The following is a 20,514-nucleotide window of genomic DNA, read 5'->3' as shown; positions in this document are numbered from 1 at the left end:
TTATAACAATTTTTTTTCCATGCTTTACCCTACCTAACAAAATTACTTAGTACGTTAGCTGCGAAATTTGTTTCTATGCCATTTTTAATGAATTTATAGAAAACATCACTGTATTAACTTTTCATCTAAAGTAGTTGCAAAAAATCAGGTTTGCGCTTGAGGACAAGGTTTTATTGGCAATTTTGAATATGGTTTGTTCAATAACTTACTTCATATGAACTAATGCACTTAAAATGTGTAAATTATAATAAGCTATATACGGGATGTTTCAGTCAAGCAGAACATTTTAAATGATTTTGGGAACTTTTCTGTTCTGCAAGCAACATGTGGTTGAAATCAACGCAGTAAGTGCAAAATTCAAACTTTGTTACAAGCTAAACTGACATTTATTATTTAATAATTAATTTTATTAATTGATTAATTAATTGTTAATTGTATTATTTATTAATCAATTCTTCCATTTGGTGCGTGTATTTTTGGTTCTGCGATTATTGGCTTTCCAGATTTCGGTGGTTTTCGCCTTTCTTGAACTGGTGTGTTGTTCAGATTTTATTCAGAGCTCGCTAACAGTCCCACACAAATCAAACACGCAGCTCTGTAGAACACAACTACTTTTCTTTTTGCTATCTGTACAATAATAAAAATCGTTGACAGTATTTCAGTAAATGATTGAAGTTTTAACAATTTAAAAGATGATAACAATTTGTTCAAATTCACAAAGATGATTTTTATGCCTGATTTTTAGGTATGTATGTATGTACACAGAGAAGGAATTTCATACATGTAGAAATTTTTCTCGTCCGACATGTGTTTTAAATGAAAAGTGTCTGTGTTTGTTATTGAGCAAAAACAAAGTTTTTATGTAGGGAACTCCCCAAACACTTTTTTTTAGTTTTCATTATTTTCATTGTTTTCATTTGTTTGCACAACCACAGGATGTATTTGTATACTTGTCCCCAGCTCCTTAAATTGTGACGTCATCTGGTTGTGCATTTGTATACTAGATTTGAAAAAATTATAAGGCAGTAGGTTCTTGATAGGCTAACTTAAGCTATACTCTAGGTCTATATTTCATCATAATATTGGCGATATTGCCTATCAGTGGCTCTAGCTGTATGGAAGCGCAAAAGTAGAAGACCTTGCGATTGCTTCCCACACTAATGAGGACATTTGCAAATTTACTTTTTGCAAAAGTTTTTTATTTTCTGTGAAGCGACTAGACCAGAGACAGAATTGGCCACAAGTTGTTACCAGGAAAATGTTCAAAGGGGCCCCAAAAAACTAATATGTAAGCAAAGACTCTGGATCCTGCCCTTGTTGTGCTGTATTGTGATATGCGCTGATATAGAAGATAAAATTATGTTTCATCAGGTGAAAATGCAGTGTGTATTTTACGAAATGCTTGGCAGACCTTAAGCTTATACAAAATATGACCCAATGAAGTTTTGTTCTTGATTTTCACCGCTAGGTTATATCCAGTTTCAAGGTATGCTATTTTCAAATATGTTTCATTCATAAACTGAATTAGGATCAAAAGAAAACACTAAACAATTTCGTAAGTTGAATGAATTGGAGTTGAGCTTGCAAGATTCTTCGGGTTAGGATTGGTAGAATTCTCAAAATTATTAGACTTGCTGTAGTTAGGCATGCACCAAATTCAAAAATACCAAAATGTGTTTGATGTATGTGAGCAGCTTTAATACGGCTTGAAGTTAAATGTCCTCTCATATTCATACCCACAATAATTTGCAATTTATGATAGGCTATTTTGAAACATCTTATTGTGTAAAAAATGCAAACGACTTTTTACATTTTCATCCATTTTGTATTAAAACTAACCGTGGAATTTGTAATATACAATAGCTAAAATATTAAGCAAAATCGCTGTAGAATTGTCTATCCATGTGTGCTTTTAATAATAATGATGCTTTTGAAAAAATATCAGATGCTTTAGTGGTTATTGTATGGTAGGAAGTTTCTTAAAAAAGTTTATCTAGAACCATTCTCGGAGCTTTAACAATGGTACAGTATATAATTATTTTAGGGGCATGCACAACATACACATGAACATTATCACTAACTCCGAATGTATTGCAAAAAACATATTATATCAATTTCAGCATTTTCTCACTTTGCAAATTCTTTGCACTTTGCTGATTCTGGCTTGGCGCTGCTGGACTCTGTGTATGTTGTGGAATTGGAAACCCTTAACTAAGAAAGTCTTGCTCCACAAACCAACTCAAACACAGCTTGTGCTTTGATAACTTCATTCTTTATGTTTTAATTTTTCAGTTCTTGCCTTATAAACATGGAAAGAAGTTATGAGTTGTTGTTTTTGCTATATAGGTTTCATGTATTTTTCAAGCATATACAAAAGAATCATAATTATGTAGGCTATGTACTAACATAATCAGCTGTCAACGAACTTGAAATTGACAGTGCTTATTATATTAGCTTGATAATTTATGCTGTTGAGCATAGGAAATTTCGAACATTTTTATAACTTTAAAATTATTGGTTGTTGAATTTTAACATGGAGATTTACGCCAAAAAAGAATGCAGCTATCTTAAAGCTAAGCCATTTTTGATGGGTAGTCCCTATGACAAAAGGCAAAGCTAACAATTTAAGTTTTTTTACCAATACCAGTTAACGTACACATACAGGTACAAAAGAATGATTTGTTGGGTTCTACATGAATCTCAGCTGTCCATAGAATTTGACTTTAACCCTTTGTTATTAAGAAATTGCCATCCAAATTACTTTTATGGCATATGTTTTTTTTATATATAATGTATTCCAGTGTCGATTTTTATGACACAGTAAAACTAAAGATCTCCAGAATGTGATATTATTTAAAATTTTATGCAGTTTCTGGGTATTCTGAAAGCTGATTAAATCACTCAGCCGTATGACAATGCAAGTATATCTTAAGGTACCATCACAATTCACAACTATTAATTGCTCTTCTATCAATTAGATATCAATGTCAGTGGTTTTCTATTCTCAATAGTTTGACAAATGTCTTATGAAGCATTATATGTTCAGTCAGATATGTTTTAATCATATTTGCGCTTTCAAGAAGGTATGGATTATGGTAACAGGATTGCTGAGGCATGTCTTCAGCATTTTCGCACACTGCCCAAACATGGGAAACCACGAGAAGGCCAACAATGGACTGTATTGGCTGCTTTTATTAAAGAAGATAAACGTATGTCAAAACATAGGCATCACAACAGCGTACTGTACTAGTAGCTTAAAAATTATAATTGCTTCATATTATTTGAATTTTGTTTGTCAAAATTTTATTGTAAAGGTAACAGCTTGAATGTAGTGGCATTAGGAACAGGGACATCATGCTTGGGTTCTAGTCAGATGTGCAAAGATGGAAGAATAGTCCATGATGCCCACGCAGAAGTCATTGCTCGAAGAGCATTTATCAGGTGAATGTATATTCTATTTAAATACCAGTACTCAGTTTGGTTGGGATTTATCAGAAATTCAATACATTCGTCAACTTATATTTAACATGTTTTTCGTTGCTTTTTCTTTTAAGTGCTGTTAATGCTTAGATTTTATTTTAATAACCCAGGTATTTATACTTTGAACTAATGAAGATTCATATGAAAGATACTGGCACCTCAACTATTTTCACATTGGATAAGGAAACAGGCTGTTGCAAATTGCGTGAAGGAATTCGATTCCATTTTTACGTAACAGACCCACCATGTGGTGATGCTACAATCTTTCCGATTATGACAACCATTCCTAAAGAGGATGGTTGCCAATTGGATGAATTTTGTGCCAAACGACGCAAAATTTGTGAAAATACTATCAGCAGAGATTTGCTGTTTAATGACACCAATAGGTAATATATGATTCGACAGACATGCATTAATTAATTATTGGTGTATTTTTGAGTGTGTTTTTGTTTTGTATCTTCTCAGTTAGACCACAATATGTCTTTCTTTAGCTCATCTCTATCTATGCCGTTGAAATACCCAACCCTGATTGTTTAAAGTACATGACTTGGATTTACAGGACCGGAGCCAAGTGTGTTCCTGGAGAAAAACAGGATCCGCATCATACTGGTTCAGGATACCATGAAATCGGTTCTTTAAGGACTAAACCAGGAAGAGGCGAGAGGACTCACTCCATGTCATGCAGTGATAAAATCATGCGCTGGAATGTGATGGGCTGGCAGGGCTCACTGGTCAATTTGTTTTTATCTTCTCCAATCTACATCTCAGTGATTGTCTGCGGACCAAATTCCAATCTGTCTGCTCTTGAAAGGGCTTTAGTTTGGAGGATTGACAAACCAAAAATAAAAGCATTATTAAAAGAAACTAAGTTTGTGACATCTGCACCTCAAATAATTACATCAAGTTGCGTTTTTCAATATCAAAAACCATATTATGGGAGTGACTTGAAGCCATGTGGAAGTGCCGTGGCTTGGTCTGATGTGCCGCAAAATGCTCATGCAGTTATAGCTAAAACAGGTTTTCGTTTGGGCACAACCCGCAAATCTCAACATTTACCTCAGGCTTCCTCATGCATTAGTCGTGCAAACTTGTTTGAATTATTTATGAAAATTTTTTCTGCCCTGCATTCTAACTATTTGATCTGCATGAAAATTTTGGAACAAGACTCGTGCGTTACTTATAGAGATTACAAAAATTTGTCTGAGGAATACGTGCGAACCTGGGAAAAACTAAGAGAGTCTTGCTTTTCAAACTGGCTCAAACATAACTTGTGCTTTGACAACTTTACTGTTTAATTTTTAATTTCTTGCTTTTTATGCAAGTAAAGAAGTTTGAAGTTGTCCTTTTTGTAATATGGGTTTCATGTTATTTTAAAGTTAATAAGACTTAGCATGGAGGTTTTTTGCCAATATTTGTTATTGCACATTATGTAATCCCAGTTTTACTTTGTATGCAATCTTTCTCATTGTTAGCTGTTGTAATAGAAAGCTAGGCTGTGCGTTGTTATGATACCAGACTGGACAACCAGTTCTGTCTAACTGATCAAGAAATCAGATTTTAGAATTGCTGGTACATTTCTCCTGAGAGTCGGTGCAATTGCCCAACACAATCATACTTAAAATCATATTGAAAGTAAGAAAATATTTTTATTAATCATTACACTAGTGTAGTATGATTCTATTTGTGTTGTGTAAGGCCCAATGTGTGATTTCACAACATTATTCACAACTGATTTTATGTAAGTATATGATTCTTGTTCTATAGGTATTTTTGATTGGATGTTAATGCCATGGCAACAGTTCCTACAAATGCCCCTTCAGGAAAGCAATTCAGAAAGAAAGAATTTAAAAGCAATCACTCAACAGAAATATTATTAAAATTGAACGAGTACTTAAAATTGTTATTTGATGTATTGATTAGACAGTTTGTATAATTTTGTTTGTATTAGCCCCGTAAAAAAGTACATCCAATCAATGTTGAATAATTTCTAAAAAAAACTAATTTAACTGCATATGTATAATACACCAGCAAGTAATGCTGTGCAATTTTTGTGTTTTTACCAACAGTGTACGAGTTTATATGTACACTGCACTTGTCAGGCCAATAGAGTTGGAAATGATTTAAAATCTTACATATAATTATGTTTTCTCTGCATAGACGAAAACCTATGCACTGATGTGTATTAGGTAGAAAATTTCGGAAGCTTAGAACCGTGTTCCTATGTATACAAAGTATATAGAGTTTTTCTGTTATTTTGTGTGTTGTTTGTTCTTCGTTTTCTCGTTAGATTGATATTTTCTTCTTACAGAGAAAGGAAATCTTATGGTGATCATTGTGATGCAACATTGTGGGTTGGGGCACATGTCTTCCCCATCCATAAGTGTGTCATCTGTGTGTTTGCAGATTTCTTCCAGAATATGTTCACCCTTGAGGTAATACTTTCGTGGGTGTTTATGGCTTTGTGGTGAGTGCATGTACAATCAGTTCTTGTTATTCCATATCTCATTAAATTGAAATTTTCACCATCCAACACAAATTACCAAGGAACAGGTTTCCTACTATTTATTTCAATGCATTGCATCCCACGTTTTTATCCCGGCAACCTCACTTATCTAACATTATGCTCTGGGGACAAAAGGGTGCAATTTAAAAAGGGCCCAGTAAAACTTTACAGCTTTTCTCAATATATTTTAATATAAAACTTAACAATGGAATCTGGACCAGATGAAAGAGAAACAAGATAATAAAGCCGACGTGAAAGGAATTAGCGTCGACACAATGGAAACCATCCTTAACTTTATCTACACCTCGGAGATTACAATCACCAACTACAATGTCTATGATGTGCTGGCCGCTGCAGATTACATGCAAATTCCTTGTAAGACAGGAAACACTGAAATGTGTTCAGTTATAGAAAAGCTTTTATCTAAGAACACTATTAACTGTAGAAACAGTACTTTTACTGTCTTGTTACTGTTACTGATTTTACTGGAATGTTTTTAACCTACCATATTATATGCTTGCAGACATAAAGGAATATTGCCAGACATTTCTGTTTGAAACTGTCAGTTTCGACAATTGCTTCAATGTTCGTGCGTTTGCTATTAGTTGTAATGATGGTAAACTAATTGCGAAAGCAAATCGCTTTATTGGTGAGAAGTTTGCTGCAATCTGTGCAGAGGATGAATACAAGGAACTAGATCTTGATGATTTTACTGCAATTTTGCAATTGAAACATAAAAAGGTTCGCCTTGAGTATGGGTGGTGTGAATTACATCTTTTGATTGTTGTTAATAAGTTAATGTTCCGAAATGTTTGAGTTACACATTCTTTTGTTTATTAATGTTTTTTTTCATAATATTTTAAATTTTTTCTATTGGTAAATGTAATATTTTTCACTTAATTAATTTTATTTGATTTTTACTTTTGAAATTCACTTCTTCCACTCTAGTTCTTTGTACTGTTTTAGGCATCAGAAGAAGTGGTGTATCAAGCCGTAATTGGATGGATTGATTATGAACACGCAAGTCGCCAACAGCATTTAAACAAATTGTTTGCATTTATTAAACTGGACAGATTGCCCAATGATTTTCTGCAACAAGTTGTGGCAAAGCAGGTACAAGAAATGCAGCTGACTAAAATAACTGCGGCATTTTAGAACATAACATTTGAATCATTACTGTTATCTGGAGCTGGGGTCACCAAACTATGGCACGCGAGATTGGTTTCTTCGGCCCACCTCACTGTGCCACAAATGAGCTCATTATATTGTAATTCATTGAACAAAGCGGTAATCCAGCCCATGGTCGTCAGTTCTCATGCTTCTCTGGCCGTTTGTGAAAAAAGTTTGGTGACACCTTATCTTGAGCATTGTAATGCCTAGCTTTTGAGTTAGCTCTCATGTTATATGTGAATTTAGATCGGCACTTATTGTATTTTTACATCAAGTAGCTACAGTGAAATAGTTTACAGCTAAACTAACAACCACATTTATTGTTTAGTGAACTTTGTTGAGGTGTTTACCTGCTTTGATGTTTAAAGTTATTAGTGCTGGTTATTATTTTGACGGTCCCTGCTATCTGGTCAGAAATTATAATACTGTATATCCTACAATATCAGTTTTTTTTTTCTGGTCAGCCTTACGTTATGAGTTCCCTTGAATGTTCGAACTTGATTGTGCACACGTTGCTTGAACGACACAATAAACCACCCACTCCTTGCCCTCCTGCTGTGGAAGTCCAACAAGTGCCTCAGGCTTCGCAGCACTTCGCTAGCACCCCCCAGTCCCCACCACTGAGCCCACTGGTGGCAAATACAAGCCAGTACGGAGTAGATTTGGCTTCAGTGACAACAAGACTTACTAAATTAGACGCACCACTTAAACAAGGGTCTGCACAGCAATCCCAAGCATCAAAGGGTGGGAAGAAAACTAAGAATCGTAAAAGGGGTATCGGTAAGCAAGAGAATATTTTGAAAGTAGTGCATTTTTAGTGAATTTTATTTTTATATTTTGTTGAGTGCCAATATTAATTTTGTCCCAGTAACAAAATCAAAAATACTGAAAATGGTCATCACGAAATTGGGCAAACCATACGCTTATTGAGTTAATAAATAGAAAAGATGTATAAACTCGATTTTTTAAAACTTTTTTTATATTTTTGATGACGAAAGTATTCTATTATTGAATACACTAAACTAGTCTAATAAAGTTTATCTCTATTTTGTTGGCAGGTGCTCATAAAAAGTTCCTTGTATTGGGTGGCAGTGGGTCTGCTAAAAACGTTGCAAAATATCACATTCCAAAAATGAACACAACTGGAATGCCTGTAAGTATGGTCTTCATGTTTTAAATTTTCTAGTGAACTTTTGTGTCCCTGCATTTGTACTTACAGTTTATTGTAAATTTATAGTATTGTATTTTGCATTTTACACCAATCCGGTGAAAGTATTTTAGTTATATACACTTGTTGTTGATGATAGGGATTGAATGTTGGTCGTTATGGAGCTGCTGCGGTTAATGTTGATAACAAGGTTTATGTTATGGGTGGCCAGACAAATAAAATGGAAAAGTTAGATCTAAACGAAAACTGTGGATGGACGGAACTGGAAAGCATGAACCAAAGCAGACAGTACCTCTCTGCTACTGTTTTAAATGGTAAGAGCAGCCGGAGGAATTGTAAATGATAGCAGCAGAAAGACAAAACTGACTTAATTGAGCTTCTGGGTTATCTTATTTCTATCTATTAACCTGAGACAACATAAGATTTATGAGTTCAAAGCCAAATCTATTTATTTATATAAGTTTCTAAGAATTAATAGGTTATAATTTTACAAATCTTAGGGCACATCTACGCTTCCGGTGGAGTCTCTTTTTCTCTTTCTCAGTCATCCGTGGAGGAATACGATGTAGAAGGAAATGATTGGATGGATATTCCTAGCATGCTCCATCGACGTTCTGCTCATGCTCTGGTTGCTGGAAATGGTTTGTTTCTTGTTTGCATATTTTGACCAGTGTGTGAGCCAAAGGTTAAAAGGCAAAATGAAAAACTTTTATTGCAATACTCATTACTGTCTTATTGTGAGATGCATAAACGTTTATCAAGGTTTCTTGTGTATGTAAACCGTGTTCGTAGTGAAAATGCTATTTGACATGTTTTAGGTGCTCTGTACGCTGTCGGTGGGTGGGCTGGTAAAGAGAAAGGACAGATTCTTCTCAACACAGTTGAGTCACTTGATCCTCGCGTGGGAAGATGGAATAACGAACCCGCCATGTCAACATACAGAAGTGGCCTGGCTGCAGTGATTTTTAACAACGACATCTATGCCATAGGTAAATAACAACTGTAAGTTTATGGTGAAATTTCTTTTTGAGATTTGCTTGAGTGACTTATAATTCGTTTTTGCAGGAGGTGCCAATGCAAATGGAGATATTCAATCTTCGGTAATCAGGCTTGACACTAGATCCAAAGCCTGGTGTCCTGTTGGTTTCATGACAGAACCACGGCAAGGCCACTGTGCTTGCGTGGTCGGACAGAAAATATTTGTAGTTGGAGGGTAAGTTAAAATGCTTTAAGGAGGCGTATATGACATAAAACTGTAACTTAGTTTGTTTCTTTATGAAGTAAAATTACCAAAGACTCAATTACTGGTACCCAAAATTGTCAAGGACTTCCTGAAGTTTTCCGGTATGAATTAAGCATGCCGGGGTCTACCTCAACCGGATTATGACTAAAATCACATATTTCTAACTTCTGTTGCACAAGTCAAAAGTAGACATTCAGGCCTTAAAATTTTGGTTGTAGCAATTGTGTTTTTTGAATTCGGTCATTTACGTACCTTTGTGACTGCTGTAAATAGGGTAGTTACATGCAAAAGAAAGGTACGTAAAAACCCGGTATATGCTTGTAAAAAGGCCTAATTTTTTGTTTATTTTACTATAAAGTGAAATTACTAAAAATGCAATTGCTCCAAAAATCCCGCATGGGACTCCCTGAAACTTTGCATGTCAATTTAGAATGCCTTAGGCTATAATCTCATGAAATCCTAATAAAATCTCATATCTCAAACTCTTGCAATAGAATGTAAACCTCAAGTCTGCAATTTTGCTCCAAATTCCAATTTAACAATTCTAAAAGAGTCAAAACTCAAGAGTTATCAATCACGTTTTAGCTTAACCCAGCAATGTGACTTGGAATTTTTTAACAGCTGTTTACTCGCGATAATTCCCGTACTCATAAACAACACCGGCCATGCTGACCTTTGACTGGTCGAACACACTTTTTAAACTATTACGTAGAAGTCAAACATTTTCATGGAAATCACAAAATTATAACATAGACAGGGTCCTAAATGACATATTTAGATTTCTCTGTTACGTGCAACAGCAATCAAATCCGCTGTTGTTGTAGTTTTCTTGCAATGAAGGAATTTTCAAGTAGGTTTTTTAAATTATTTCAAATATTCAGTTTTCAGTTGAATTTGGAAATAAATTCAGGCGAAAACCAAAGTTAGGATATTTTATCCGATTCAACCAAATTATATTCAGTCTGCTTAAATTTTGTTGCATCTCTACTAAAAACTTTTTTTTCGTATAGTTTCACGCCAATTTTTTAGCTGCATTTTGTATGCGACCTACCACTTTCTAATGTGCCAACAGTTACGGTGATTTTCAGATTAAAAACAACGCCAGTCACGCAATCATATGATTGGTTTACACAAAATTTTTTACAAATGGATGTAAGACTCTAACGGAATCACAAAAAGCTTGTTTTTTAACCCATAAGTCTCCTTAAATTAGCCAAGCTGATTTTCTCTAATTTGCCCCTTTATAATTAGAAAGGTTATAGAAGTAACATTTACTTAAGAAACGTGCTGGTTGACATACTTTTTAGAATCCGTCTATGCTTATTATAGACAACTTTTTGCAAAAAATGCAGTAGAAGCCTCTTAATGTAACTAGGTATAGTATGACTCGCTGCATTTTATGACCATTTTGGTAAAGTTTAAAACTTTTTCATATACAAATCTCTGTTTATTCAGGATATGGTGTCCTTTTTCTCTCTTGTCTCTTTCTTCTCACTGTGTCATTTCACTTAAAGATTGCCATTTAGTTTTATGCACATTACTTTGTGTTTGTTATCTAACTTGTCTTGTCTCACTTGCCCACTTGCTGTGTGTTTTTTGCATTTGTGCTTGTTGCTATGTGACATCACTCCGTCAATTTAATGTGTCAAATGTTAAGGTGATTTTTCGGTTAACAACAGCACCAATCATTACTTTCAATTGTTTTCTATCTTAGAGGTAACTCTGCATTGAGGTTCATTGAGAATAAATATGCAGCTGAGCTACAAATGATAAAACATGATTTTTGGTCATTTTACGGTCATTGTATATGGTCATGTCTGATTATAGCGGTTTCAATTTTGTGACCTTTCAGATTTTGAAATCATTTATTCTGTAGCAGTAAAAGCAGTCCATTGTTAAGGGAGTCACATTAGGTGGCTTCTACTATACCCAGATATTTTTTCTGGCAAAAATTCAGACCGACATTTTTTGTTTCAACGCAGGTTAAGAAGTTGTATTGGTTGCTAAAATATATTTTACTTCAACTTTGTTAATAAAAGATTATAATATTTTTATTTTTACGCAAAAATTTTAGGAATAAGAGCAAAACCGTTGAAGCATATGACCCAGCTACAAACATGTGGACTGTTGTTGCTCCGTTGAATTCCATGCGAAACTTTGCATGTGCTGTACCTGCGTAAACAATTTCAGTTAGAGAAACTTTCATTGACCACTTTACTCGTCATGTGATTGTGTAAACACTAAATAACTTTTAGACTTTTTCCAAATGCTTACAAAGTGGAATTTATGAATTCTATTTGTATGTTTGTATATATGTTCCATATAGTATTTGCATTAGCTTTTTTGATGTATTTCTATTGGTAAAATATGTTTGTTTGTCAACAGTTCCAGTTCGATTTAATCAAGTACGACTAAACGCAAGATGACCCAATCAAAATCTGTTGGTTAAATAATTTAATCCTTGGGTTTAATTGTCCTGTCTTAAATCGTATGCTGGTTGACTTGTTCGGAGTTTGAATTGACTGACTACTGTTTCACAGCATATCATATCTTGCTGCTTAGTGGACAATGTGTTTTAAAAAAGTGTATCTGTTTAGATGTTTTAACAAGCAAATGCCATCTTAGGCTTTCAGTGATTTGTTGTTGTTTTTAATTCTGTTTATTCCATTTTTTGTTTATTGCCTTGTTTTGTAGAAAGTTTCATAATGCTTCATATGAGTTGATGCTAAGAAAAAAAGATAGCCAGAAAAATACTTTGTAGCTTTTTGAAGAAGTAAAAGGATAGTGTTGTTTTAGCTTGCAGCTGGTCTTACATTTTCTGGTATAACATCTGGTGCAGTGGTGCCCAAAGTTTTCCAAAGTATGTGCCACGTTTTACTATTTTTAAACCTTGGTTGGTCACAAACAATTAGATTCTCTAATTTGCACAAATTTGTTACATTTTCTGGATAAAAACTTTGCCTTAAGGTTACATACTTTTATGATACGAATTGTGGCTTATAAAAGTTTACTTAACATGTTATCATTAAACTTAATTATATTAATTTTTATGTAATTGCGAGACTTATCAATGGTCAAAGAAATTCTGTGTGCAGTCCTGATCTTGTGTATCTCTAAAGATGATTTTATTGAAATCTGGTTTCATTCATTTTAATTTGTTGTCTTTTATTTGGAACTAAATTTGTTGCAATAGCGTGGTGTAATTGTGCTTGTTTTTATGGTGGCCTGCAATTCACGGTCAGTTTAAAATGTGGGTTATGTAAAATACAAAATAGTTGTGAAAAACTTGTAATGCTCGTTATGCCTGCATTTGAAATCGCAACTACTGTAGTAGTCGAAACGTAACAAAGACGGATAGATTTAACCAAGCCTTTAAAATTTGTTACGTTTATGTAATATATTTTATATAATTCGTCATTTTTTTCTAATCCACTTGAGGTGACGAATTACGTGAATTCCACTACAACACAAAAGGTATTATTTAGGCCTGTAACAGGATGACAGAAGAGTTATGACCTTGCTGAATCCAGGCCAAGCAGATAGTAACATGAAACATATGTTGCGCAGGTTTAAATACACTTTGTAGCACGTGAGACATACATGAGGAAAGCGAGGGAAGCGAATTGTGTGCAAACAAACACTAAACAATTGTTCAAAGGAAAGGTTCCGGAAATAAAAGTTCTACAAAAATAAAATATTTTGCACAGTCGACAATGACAAAACAAATTAAATATTACCAACGTTATGTTATAGGTTACGTGCTGATTAAATATTTTACCTCTTCAGCCCATTACAGTGCAGTGTTACATTGTTTGATTAAAGTTTTGTTAATTAATGACAAATCTCAGAACTCTTTTTTTCATTAACTCTCACTATCTGTGTTTTTTGCTGTTACACAATCAGTGTAGATCAGAAAATGTAACATAAACCTAACTAATACCTTAAGGGACGGGTCAGCTTTATGTATAAAAGTGCACTTCAAATCAGCATACTTCATTTTGAGATGTGTATTTATACATGTTTGCCCAGGAACATTCGGCTGATCAATCGTAAAACTCATTAAGGTGTAGTAGTGCTGGTGAAACCTTTTTAACACTTAGCTACTAGCGCCTGCCTGTTATTTTCAGTTGTTTCTTTGTAATTTTACCATTTCTAATGAAGTATTTATTAATATGCATGTCAATAACTAACAAAAACTTTCTGTTTTTGATTATGTTTTTCAACTTTTGTAGTATGTGACCTAGTAAAAACCAGTCCATGACAGTTTTTTCTTATAAGTCAATGATTATAAAGTAAACACCATAGTGATTTGCTTCTTAATGGATTATGGTAGGCAAGGTCACTAGATGACAGCCATGGAATGGGGTAATGTTTGTATTTACATGAGAAGTACTTGTTAGCGGAATTGCGTTTGGACTTTGGAGTATTGCTACAGTCAGTTGTAGTTTAACAAAAATAAACCTGTCAATGATTAAAGTCATTTTAACCTCAATCTGTTGACTTTTCAGTCTTGATTTCCATTTCATAATTGCTAATAATGTTCAAAATTTTGCTTTAATAGTGCAATCACTTGGACTTATTCTAATGTTACATTATTGTTACAATGTTATTTAATATTTTTCTTTTTGAATTTGATAATTTTCAATTAGATTGATCCATGTCAGCAGAATTTTGTGTCTGATAGTGAACTGTTTGGTTTATAGTGATTGGACCGACCTACTGTTAGTTGCACCTCAAAAGACTCGGTTAATTCACACACCAATGAATATGTGGAGTTACATGTGATCTAGCTGCATTGACTTCGTGTTTGTGATATTCATCAAAGTCATTGTAGAGAGCTGTCATAGATATTTGGTTGCTGTAGTATGTTGATGAATAATTTTTTTTAGCAAACTAATTTTCCATGGGTGAAATCCTGCTTTGAATTATGACCAACTGGGTCCATGGGATAAAAAGATTAAGAAGCACTGAGTCGGAATAAGACAATAACCTATTTACTGTCAAAACTGAACAATTGTTTGCCTATTTTAGGCCATAACTCGAAAATCAACTTAACTATAAATAGAATTTGTTGGCTGACCAGGAAATAAAGAACAGGTAGAGAATACATGATAACTTCTGTGGTTATGCAGCTACAATTATGGCTTCAAACTCTGCTAAAGTAGAATTTGGAGAAAAGTTTTGCAAGAAGACTTACAAAAATGATCATTCCTCCAAGATTTTAAATGACTTAAACAGGTAAATCGTTTAAAAGCAGCATGTAAACTGTTCATATCAAGATATTAAACTATAAATATACTGTTTCTATTTATGAAATTTTTTGCAGCGATCGAAAATCAAACCAAGAATATTGCGACTTCACTATAAATGTTGGAACACATGTTTTCTCAGTTCACAAATGTGTCATATGCATGTTTTCAGACTTCTTCAAAAATATGCTCAGAGCTGAGGTAGGGTTAAAGCTAATATGGTCAAGGTAATGTGCTTAAGTCAAAAAAAATGACCTGGAATGTTAGCTGTGAAACGTTGGTCTGTCATAAAACGTTTCCTTTAAAATATTAATTTCTTAGTTGAAAGAAAAGCAAGAAAACAAGGTTGAGGTCCAAGGGATGAGCGTTGACACAATGGAAATAATGCTTAGTTTTATCTACACCTCGGAGATTACAATCACCAACTACAATGTCTATGATGTGCTGGCCGCTGCAGATTACATGCAAATTCCTTGTTAGTAAAATATAAAACTATTATAAAACTTTTAATACCTTAGACTGAGCGTACATCTCAGTTTGACTCATATATACTTTTATTTGCTATTTAAACTACTATTGGTATTATGTATATACCAAACATTAATTTGAGTACACTAATATGGTAACCATCACCTCTTTATGGAGCAGTGCAAATAGAAGGATATCTTATAAGACGGAGGTTTTCAAATATTTTCGTTATAATTCCAGCTATTAAGGACTACTGTCGTAACTTTCTCTTTGATATGGTTCATGTGGATAACTGCCTGAGTATACGCACTTATGCCGAGGGGTGGAATGACAAAAAATTACTCAAACGAACAAATAAATTCATTGCTGAGAATTTTCGTTCGATCTGTGACAAGGATGATTTCAAAGAGTTAGACTTTCAAAAGATAACAGAGTTGTTACAACTCAAAAACAAAACTGTAAGTCTAAACAAGCCATGCTGCGAGTATGTTTTGCTATTGCTTAATGGCGTAAGAATGTCAGTATCAATTAAAAGCTTGAAATGTTGTAGACATGTGCTACTGTAGTTTTCATCCTAATAAAACCAATAAAGGCCTCAAGTGAATCTCTTTTATTAACATATTTTGGTCATCAAACATGCCTAAGTAGTGGATGTCTTGCTCTACGAGAATATCAAAATGTTTTATCCCGTCTAAACAGCTACATTTTTCAGGCTACTGAGGAGGAAGTCTTTCAAGCTCTTATTGGATGGATAGGATACGATGACAACAATCGTTTGCAATATCTAAGCAAATTATTGGGATTTTTAAATCTTTCCAGCATGTCACAAGGGTTTCTACAGCAAGTGGTTGCTACACAGGTACAATGAAGTCAACGCTAATATATATTCCAACATAAATATAGAGGTGGAACTATAGCTGTGACCGTGTTTGTTTTTTCGTGGGTGTTTTCATACTTTCACCCAAAACAAAATCCAATATGCCTACTACAAAATTTTATTGTAGCCTTATGTGATGAACTCCTTGGAATGTTCCAATCAAATTGTCCATGCTCTTCTTGCCCAAACCGGACTAGATAAAACATCTGGTCCGACAGCCCCACCTGGCGGTGATCAAGAACAAACTTTACAAGGTTCCGGCAGCCAGCAGCAAACACAATATGCTCATTCAAACCAACAGCCGATGTTTGGGATGTCATCTGCAAATTCTAACCAGTCACTGCCATCGCAGTTTCAAGGAGCCGTTGGCAATCAGAACCATACTACTCAGAACCGTAGAATACTTAGTTCGATGAAAACTGGTCGTGTTCCACCAACACAGGTTAGGCAAGCTCGTCCGCAACAACGTGGACAGTTTCAAAGTTCTGGTCCTGTTAGAGCTAGAAGACCGTCTTCCCGTGCCAGTGTAGAAAGAAAAAATCAACAAGAAACGTTTCGCAGTAGTGGTAAGACAATAGAACCAAGTGTGTGTCCTGTACAAAATTTATCACTTTTTATGAGCTGCTGTGCAATTAGATTGCAAGTAGCCTATGTGAAGTAGTTACTGAATTTCTATAAAGCCTTTTGAATTGTTCTCTGAAACAGTACATACATACTGCTTTCAAGCAACCTAACTTAATATGAAAAAGAAAAAGCATTACAACTTCTGAAACTTTATGATACAAGCTTGGATGTTATGTGTGTAATGAAAATTCATAACAATTTTGCAAACTGTTGCTATGTTAGTATATTGAGGAGCAGTGTCTGCAACTTTACCAAATTGTGTTACAGGAACTATCCTGCACAAATGTGGCTCTAGTATATGCTTTTTTACTGTAGGTGTTCGTCGCAAGTTGTTGATAATTGGAGGCTTGGGCTGTGAAAAACGTGTGATGAAATATCATCCCAAAAACTCGAGCACCAGCGGTATGCCGGTGCGTGTTTACGTTTATTCACTTTACTTACACTATGGCTTTAATTTGGAATAAACAATGATAAACTTATTTCATTTGCCTGCTTTCATAGTAAGTTTATTTTCAATGAAGCCCCTGGTGTATGAACGACACGGTGCAGCAGCTTCTTACCTCGATGAGCATGTATTTGTCATGGGAGGGTCTGAAAAGAAAGTGGAAAAGTTAAATCTGAATGAAAACTGTGGTTGGATGGAATTGACGAGCATGAATCGAAGCAGACAATTTTTTTCTGCTACTTCGTTAAATGGTATTCTTCTGGATACTTTCTGTTACTTGCACAAGAGATCGACCCCTCAATCATGCTTAAATTAGTCATTCCTATTCATCATACTGATTTTAAAAGTTTTACACGTTTTTGTGGGGCAGATATTTTTATATCTACTGACGCAAATATTTTGTACCGCAATGCCCACAAGAAATTGGATAATTCTTTTCAAACATGTTTCAATGATTTTACCTTTAATCTTTGTCGTGTTTGTAGCCTGTTTAGTGCCAGTTGTACTTGTGGCCTCATAAAGACATTTTCGTTTGGTCTTAATTTTGTAAGCTTTGTTAAAAACAACATGGCTACTTGATGGCAACTGCAGGATTTAAACCCACACCAACAAAATGATTGGTGCTTCTAACCAGCTACATAATATGATACCTTGTCGTACTTCTCCACGCAATCTGACACATGATATTGCAACAGATTATGTTTATGTATCGGGTGGTGTGTCATCGACTTTCTCTCAAGCTTCTGGAGAACAGTTTGATCCCAGACATGGTGAGTGGCTTGACATTGTCAACATGCAATCTCAAAGGTCAAGTCATTCCCTCGTGTCTGGAAAAGGTCAGTGAAGACAGTTTTGTAATTTTATCAATGTTGGTTATGTTTTTGTTTTTTGTAACACAGTCAACAAAGTGTTTTACGTTTTTATGAAAAAAAGCTTCATTGTTCTTATCTCTTTGTGTTATGTGCGTTTGGTATATTGTGTTGAAATTATGTCAGGTATGCTCTTTGCATTTGGAGGATGGTCAGGACGGAGTAGGAGTCCACAAATTCTGAATTCCGCTAAGTCATTCGATCCTCGCGTTGGAAAATGGTGGAATGTTCCATTAATGTTGACTGGACGATGCGCTGTTGCTGGTGTTTTCCTGAATAATGAAATCTATGCAATTGGTATCGTTGTTTATTGATTTATTTAAACTGTTGTTTGAAGCGGTTATTCTGTATCGCAAACCCATCAAGTGCTCTTGGATTAAATTAGTTCAGATTTATGTTCAATGTTTATCGTTAAATTACAGCTAAATTATTTTGAAAATTTTGTTTGCAACTTTAAACCAAACTTTTAAATTCCTAAACTACAAATATTTCTTTGCAGTTCTTAAAAGTAGGGAAGATGTAAAGTAAACCAAAAATAAAATAAAATATTCAATGAAATTTTTATCCCAGAATATCGTCAAAAACTTTAATATTGCAACTTAATGATGTGCATACAAAGCTGTAGGCCTATAGTTTGATAAAATTTTGGAGCAAAGTTGCTGGTAAGTGGATGTAAAAAGCCGCCCCATTAAGATTTTTGCCCAGTGTATGTTGGTTCTGATGTCGCCACAACTGCTTCATTTGAAAATTAGGAGTAGTGGACTGGCTATTGCGTGTACACTACAGCCTGAGTGTTATAAATTATTAAGCCTGCATATGTACTAACATAACCATTCGCAGGTGGTGTTAATAGTGCTGGCATAGCACTTTCTACTGTTGAGCGATATGACGCACGAACGAGAACGTGGAATGCGATCATGTCGATGCACCAACCACGCGAAGGACACTGCGCTTGTGTTATTGCAGGAAAAATCTACGTAATAGGAGGGTAAATACTGTATTTCACCGTTGAGATATTTCCATATTTACAATGTGTTGATTTACTTTGATTTCCTAAGTAATGTGGTCCAACTTTATTGATTTAACAGCAAGTTGGCGAACATTTTCTGTGCTTAGCTTATGTGTTTAAACCTGTTTCGTATATGGGTTATAGTAGCAATTTCTGATTATTGTAGGAAAAAAAATTCTATTAACATTTTATTACTAGTGCTGTGTTATTAATGCAATAATTTCATATAATTTCAGCTCAGAAAGCATTGTACAAACCGCTAGGGTCGCTTAGCAAATAAAATTGTCGTTGTTAAATATTAAACATATTTTTATTAGTTTTATTCATGTCAGATGATACTGACAATGATGTCATTCTTTTTATGCAGTAGTACCAGCCAGACAATAGAGGTCTATGACCCTACAATCAACCAATGGAACGTTACAGGAATGCTGGACAGACCAAGGAATTTTTCCTGTGTTGTTCCGATCTAAATTTTTGTTTGAATTAGCTATTCCTACTTGTAGTGGCCGCATTTTTTTACAGAGTCGGTGTGATAATGTATAAATGTGCAATTGTCAGAATCGTTTTTAAAAGTAATCTTCCATAGGCAGCAGATCAAAAAATTGAACTATGTCTTGTAAACTTGGAGTGGCGTGTATCGACAATTTCTGGTGCTGGTAAATAATTTTGTTAAATTGTCAATTGATACATTCACAATGAAGGTATACCAAAATCTTATTTATTCTAGGGGAAGTTCAGACTGAGGAAAGTGTTTGAATGACAAGTTTGAGCCAAGTCCAAAAATAAGTTCACCTTACTTACTGAAAACTCTTCATTTAAAATTAACTTACTTTTGCACTTTTTTCAATTTAAACGCTTCTCTCTGTGCAAGTTTCAACAAACACAGCTTTTTTGTTATTTATTTCAAATATTTTTATATCGTAATGGACGGGTTTGAATTGTTTACCAGGATCACTGGGCAGGAGAAAACGTCGTTTATACCTTGCTAATGGCAGAGCCGATGACTTTAGTTACAGACCCAGGTTGAATTATTTAAGTCCAACGTTTTAATCACTTTGCCCTCAGTTCTAATTAGTTTGCAACATTTCCGAGTACGTCATTTGTTTTTTATTTTAAAGCCTGGCTTAACACTCTAGCAGTAATCAACTGCTCTGAAGAGCTCTAATGGAAACAGGTGTTGCTGGTAATTTCTTCAGAATAGGCTACCTGCCTTGTTAGTGGTCATATCATGTCAAACTTTTTTTTTTATTGCTAAGCTTAGTTCACCACAATGCACAATTTAATACTTCGTAACTCAGTCATGCATTTAAATGCTTGGCAAAGAAAATTAGCTTTCATAATAATTTCATTGACCTTAATATGTGAATAGCATAAACACCAAACCTTATGCATAATGATAAAGACGA

At 34.5% G+C, this 20,514-nt stretch overlaps 3 protein-coding genes across 7 annotated transcripts; all 3 read left to right on the top strand.

Annotated features, from left to right (window-relative positions):
* The first annotated feature begins 574 nt into the window (after positions 1-574).
* LOC143444512 (tRNA-specific adenosine deaminase 1-like) lies at positions 575-4,952 on the top strand. 4 transcript variants are annotated; one of them, XM_076943579.1, is made up of 5 exons: positions 575-1,486; positions 3,084-3,209; positions 3,315-3,441; positions 3,591-3,866; positions 4,040-4,952. In XM_076943579.1, the coding sequence occupies exons 2-5, from the start codon at positions 3,086-3,088 to the stop codon at positions 4,773-4,775; spliced, it is 1,263 nt and encodes a 420-aa protein (XP_076799694.1). In that variant the 5' UTR covers positions 575-1,486; positions 3,084-3,085; the 3' UTR covers positions 4,776-4,952. The 4 variants fall into 4 exon arrangements, with proteins under 4 accessions (XP_076799694.1, XP_076799695.1, XP_076799693.1 ...); XM_076943580.1 differs by having other exon boundaries at positions 3,081-3,209; XM_076943578.1 differs by having other exon boundaries at positions 575-2,933.
* Positions 4,928-12,849, top strand: LOC143444486 (kelch-like protein 23). Of its 2 annotated transcripts, none has more exons than XM_076943575.1 (13): positions 4,928-5,109; positions 5,246-5,367; positions 5,789-5,912; positions 6,205-6,358; positions 6,507-6,724; positions 6,950-7,096; positions 7,618-7,933; positions 8,212-8,306; positions 8,461-8,635; positions 8,822-8,962; positions 9,140-9,310; positions 9,387-9,534; positions 11,639-12,849. In XM_076943575.1, exons 2-13 carry the CDS (start codon positions 5,270-5,272, stop codon positions 11,742-11,744), a joined length of 1,893 nt encoding a protein of 630 aa, XP_076799690.1. In that variant the 5' UTR covers positions 4,928-5,109; positions 5,246-5,269; the 3' UTR covers positions 11,745-12,849. The 2 variants fall into 2 exon arrangements, with proteins under 2 accessions (XP_076799690.1, XP_076799689.1); XM_076943574.1 differs by having other exon boundaries at positions 4,928-5,112; positions 5,245-5,367.
* A 1,733-nt stretch (positions 12,850-14,582) lies between these two features.
* LOC143444470 (kelch-like protein 23) lies at positions 14,583-19,831 on the top strand. The gene is made up of 12 exons (XM_076943573.1): positions 14,583-14,802; positions 14,891-15,014; positions 15,135-15,288; positions 15,522-15,739; positions 15,994-16,140; positions 16,286-16,724; positions 17,098-17,192; positions 17,304-17,478; positions 17,923-18,063; positions 18,223-18,393; positions 18,937-19,084; positions 19,473-19,831. The coding sequence occupies exons 1-12, from the start codon at positions 14,705-14,707 to the stop codon at positions 19,576-19,578; spliced, it is 2,016 nt and encodes a 671-aa protein (XP_076799688.1). The 5' UTR covers positions 14,583-14,704; the 3' UTR covers positions 19,579-19,831.
* The last annotated feature ends 683 nt before the right edge of the window (positions 19,832-20,514 follow it).

The sequence above is a fragment of the Clavelina lepadiformis genome, chromosome 1 (assembly GCF_947623445.1).
Source record: "Clavelina lepadiformis chromosome 1, kaClaLepa1.1, whole genome shotgun sequence".
NCBI lineage: Eukaryota > Metazoa > Chordata > Ascidiacea > Aplousobranchia > Clavelinidae > Clavelina > Clavelina lepadiformis.
This window is presented reverse-complemented; position numbering and strand designations above follow the sequence as displayed.

What these genes read in the sequence shown, in the direction of transcription:
- LOC143444512 (XM_076943579.1), top strand. Translation starts at nt 3,086, where the DNA reads ATGGATTATGGTAACAGGATTGCTGAGGCATGTCTTCAGCATTTTCGC. An exon ending in TTTTATTAAAGAAGATAAAC is followed by an intron (nt 3,210 to 3,314) that starts GTATGTCAAAAC and finishes TTTATTGTAAAG; the next exon opens with GTAACAGCTTGAATGTAGTG. An exon ending in CTGTTTAATGACACCAATAG is followed by an intron (nt 3,867 to 4,039) that starts GTAATATATGAT and finishes TTGGATTTACAG; the next exon opens with GACCGGAGCCAAGTGTGTTC.
- LOC143444486 (XM_076943575.1), top strand. Translation starts at nt 5,270, where the DNA reads ATGGCAACAGTTCCTACAAATGCCCCTTCAGGAAAGCAATTCAGAAAG. An exon ending in AGAATATGTTCACCCTTGAG is followed by an intron (nt 5,913 to 6,204) that starts GTAATACTTTCG and finishes AATCTGGACCAG; the next exon opens with ATGAAAGAGAAACAAGATAA. An exon ending in AAAATATTTGTAGTTGGAGG is followed by an intron (nt 9,535 to 11,638) that starts GTAAGTTAAAAT and finishes CAAAAATTTTAG; the next exon opens with GAATAAGAGCAAAACCGTTG.
- LOC143444470 (XM_076943573.1), top strand. Translation starts at nt 14,705, where the DNA reads ATGGCTTCAAACTCTGCTAAAGTAGAATTTGGAGAAAAGTTTTGCAAG. An exon ending in ATTTTAAATGACTTAAACAG is followed by an intron (nt 14,803 to 14,890) that starts GTAAATCGTTTA and finishes AATTTTTTGCAG; the next exon opens with CGATCGAAAATCAAACCAAG. An exon ending in TACAACTCAAAAACAAAACT is followed by an intron (nt 15,740 to 15,993) that starts GTAAGTCTAAAC and finishes TACATTTTTCAG; the next exon opens with GCTACTGAGGAGGAAGTCTT.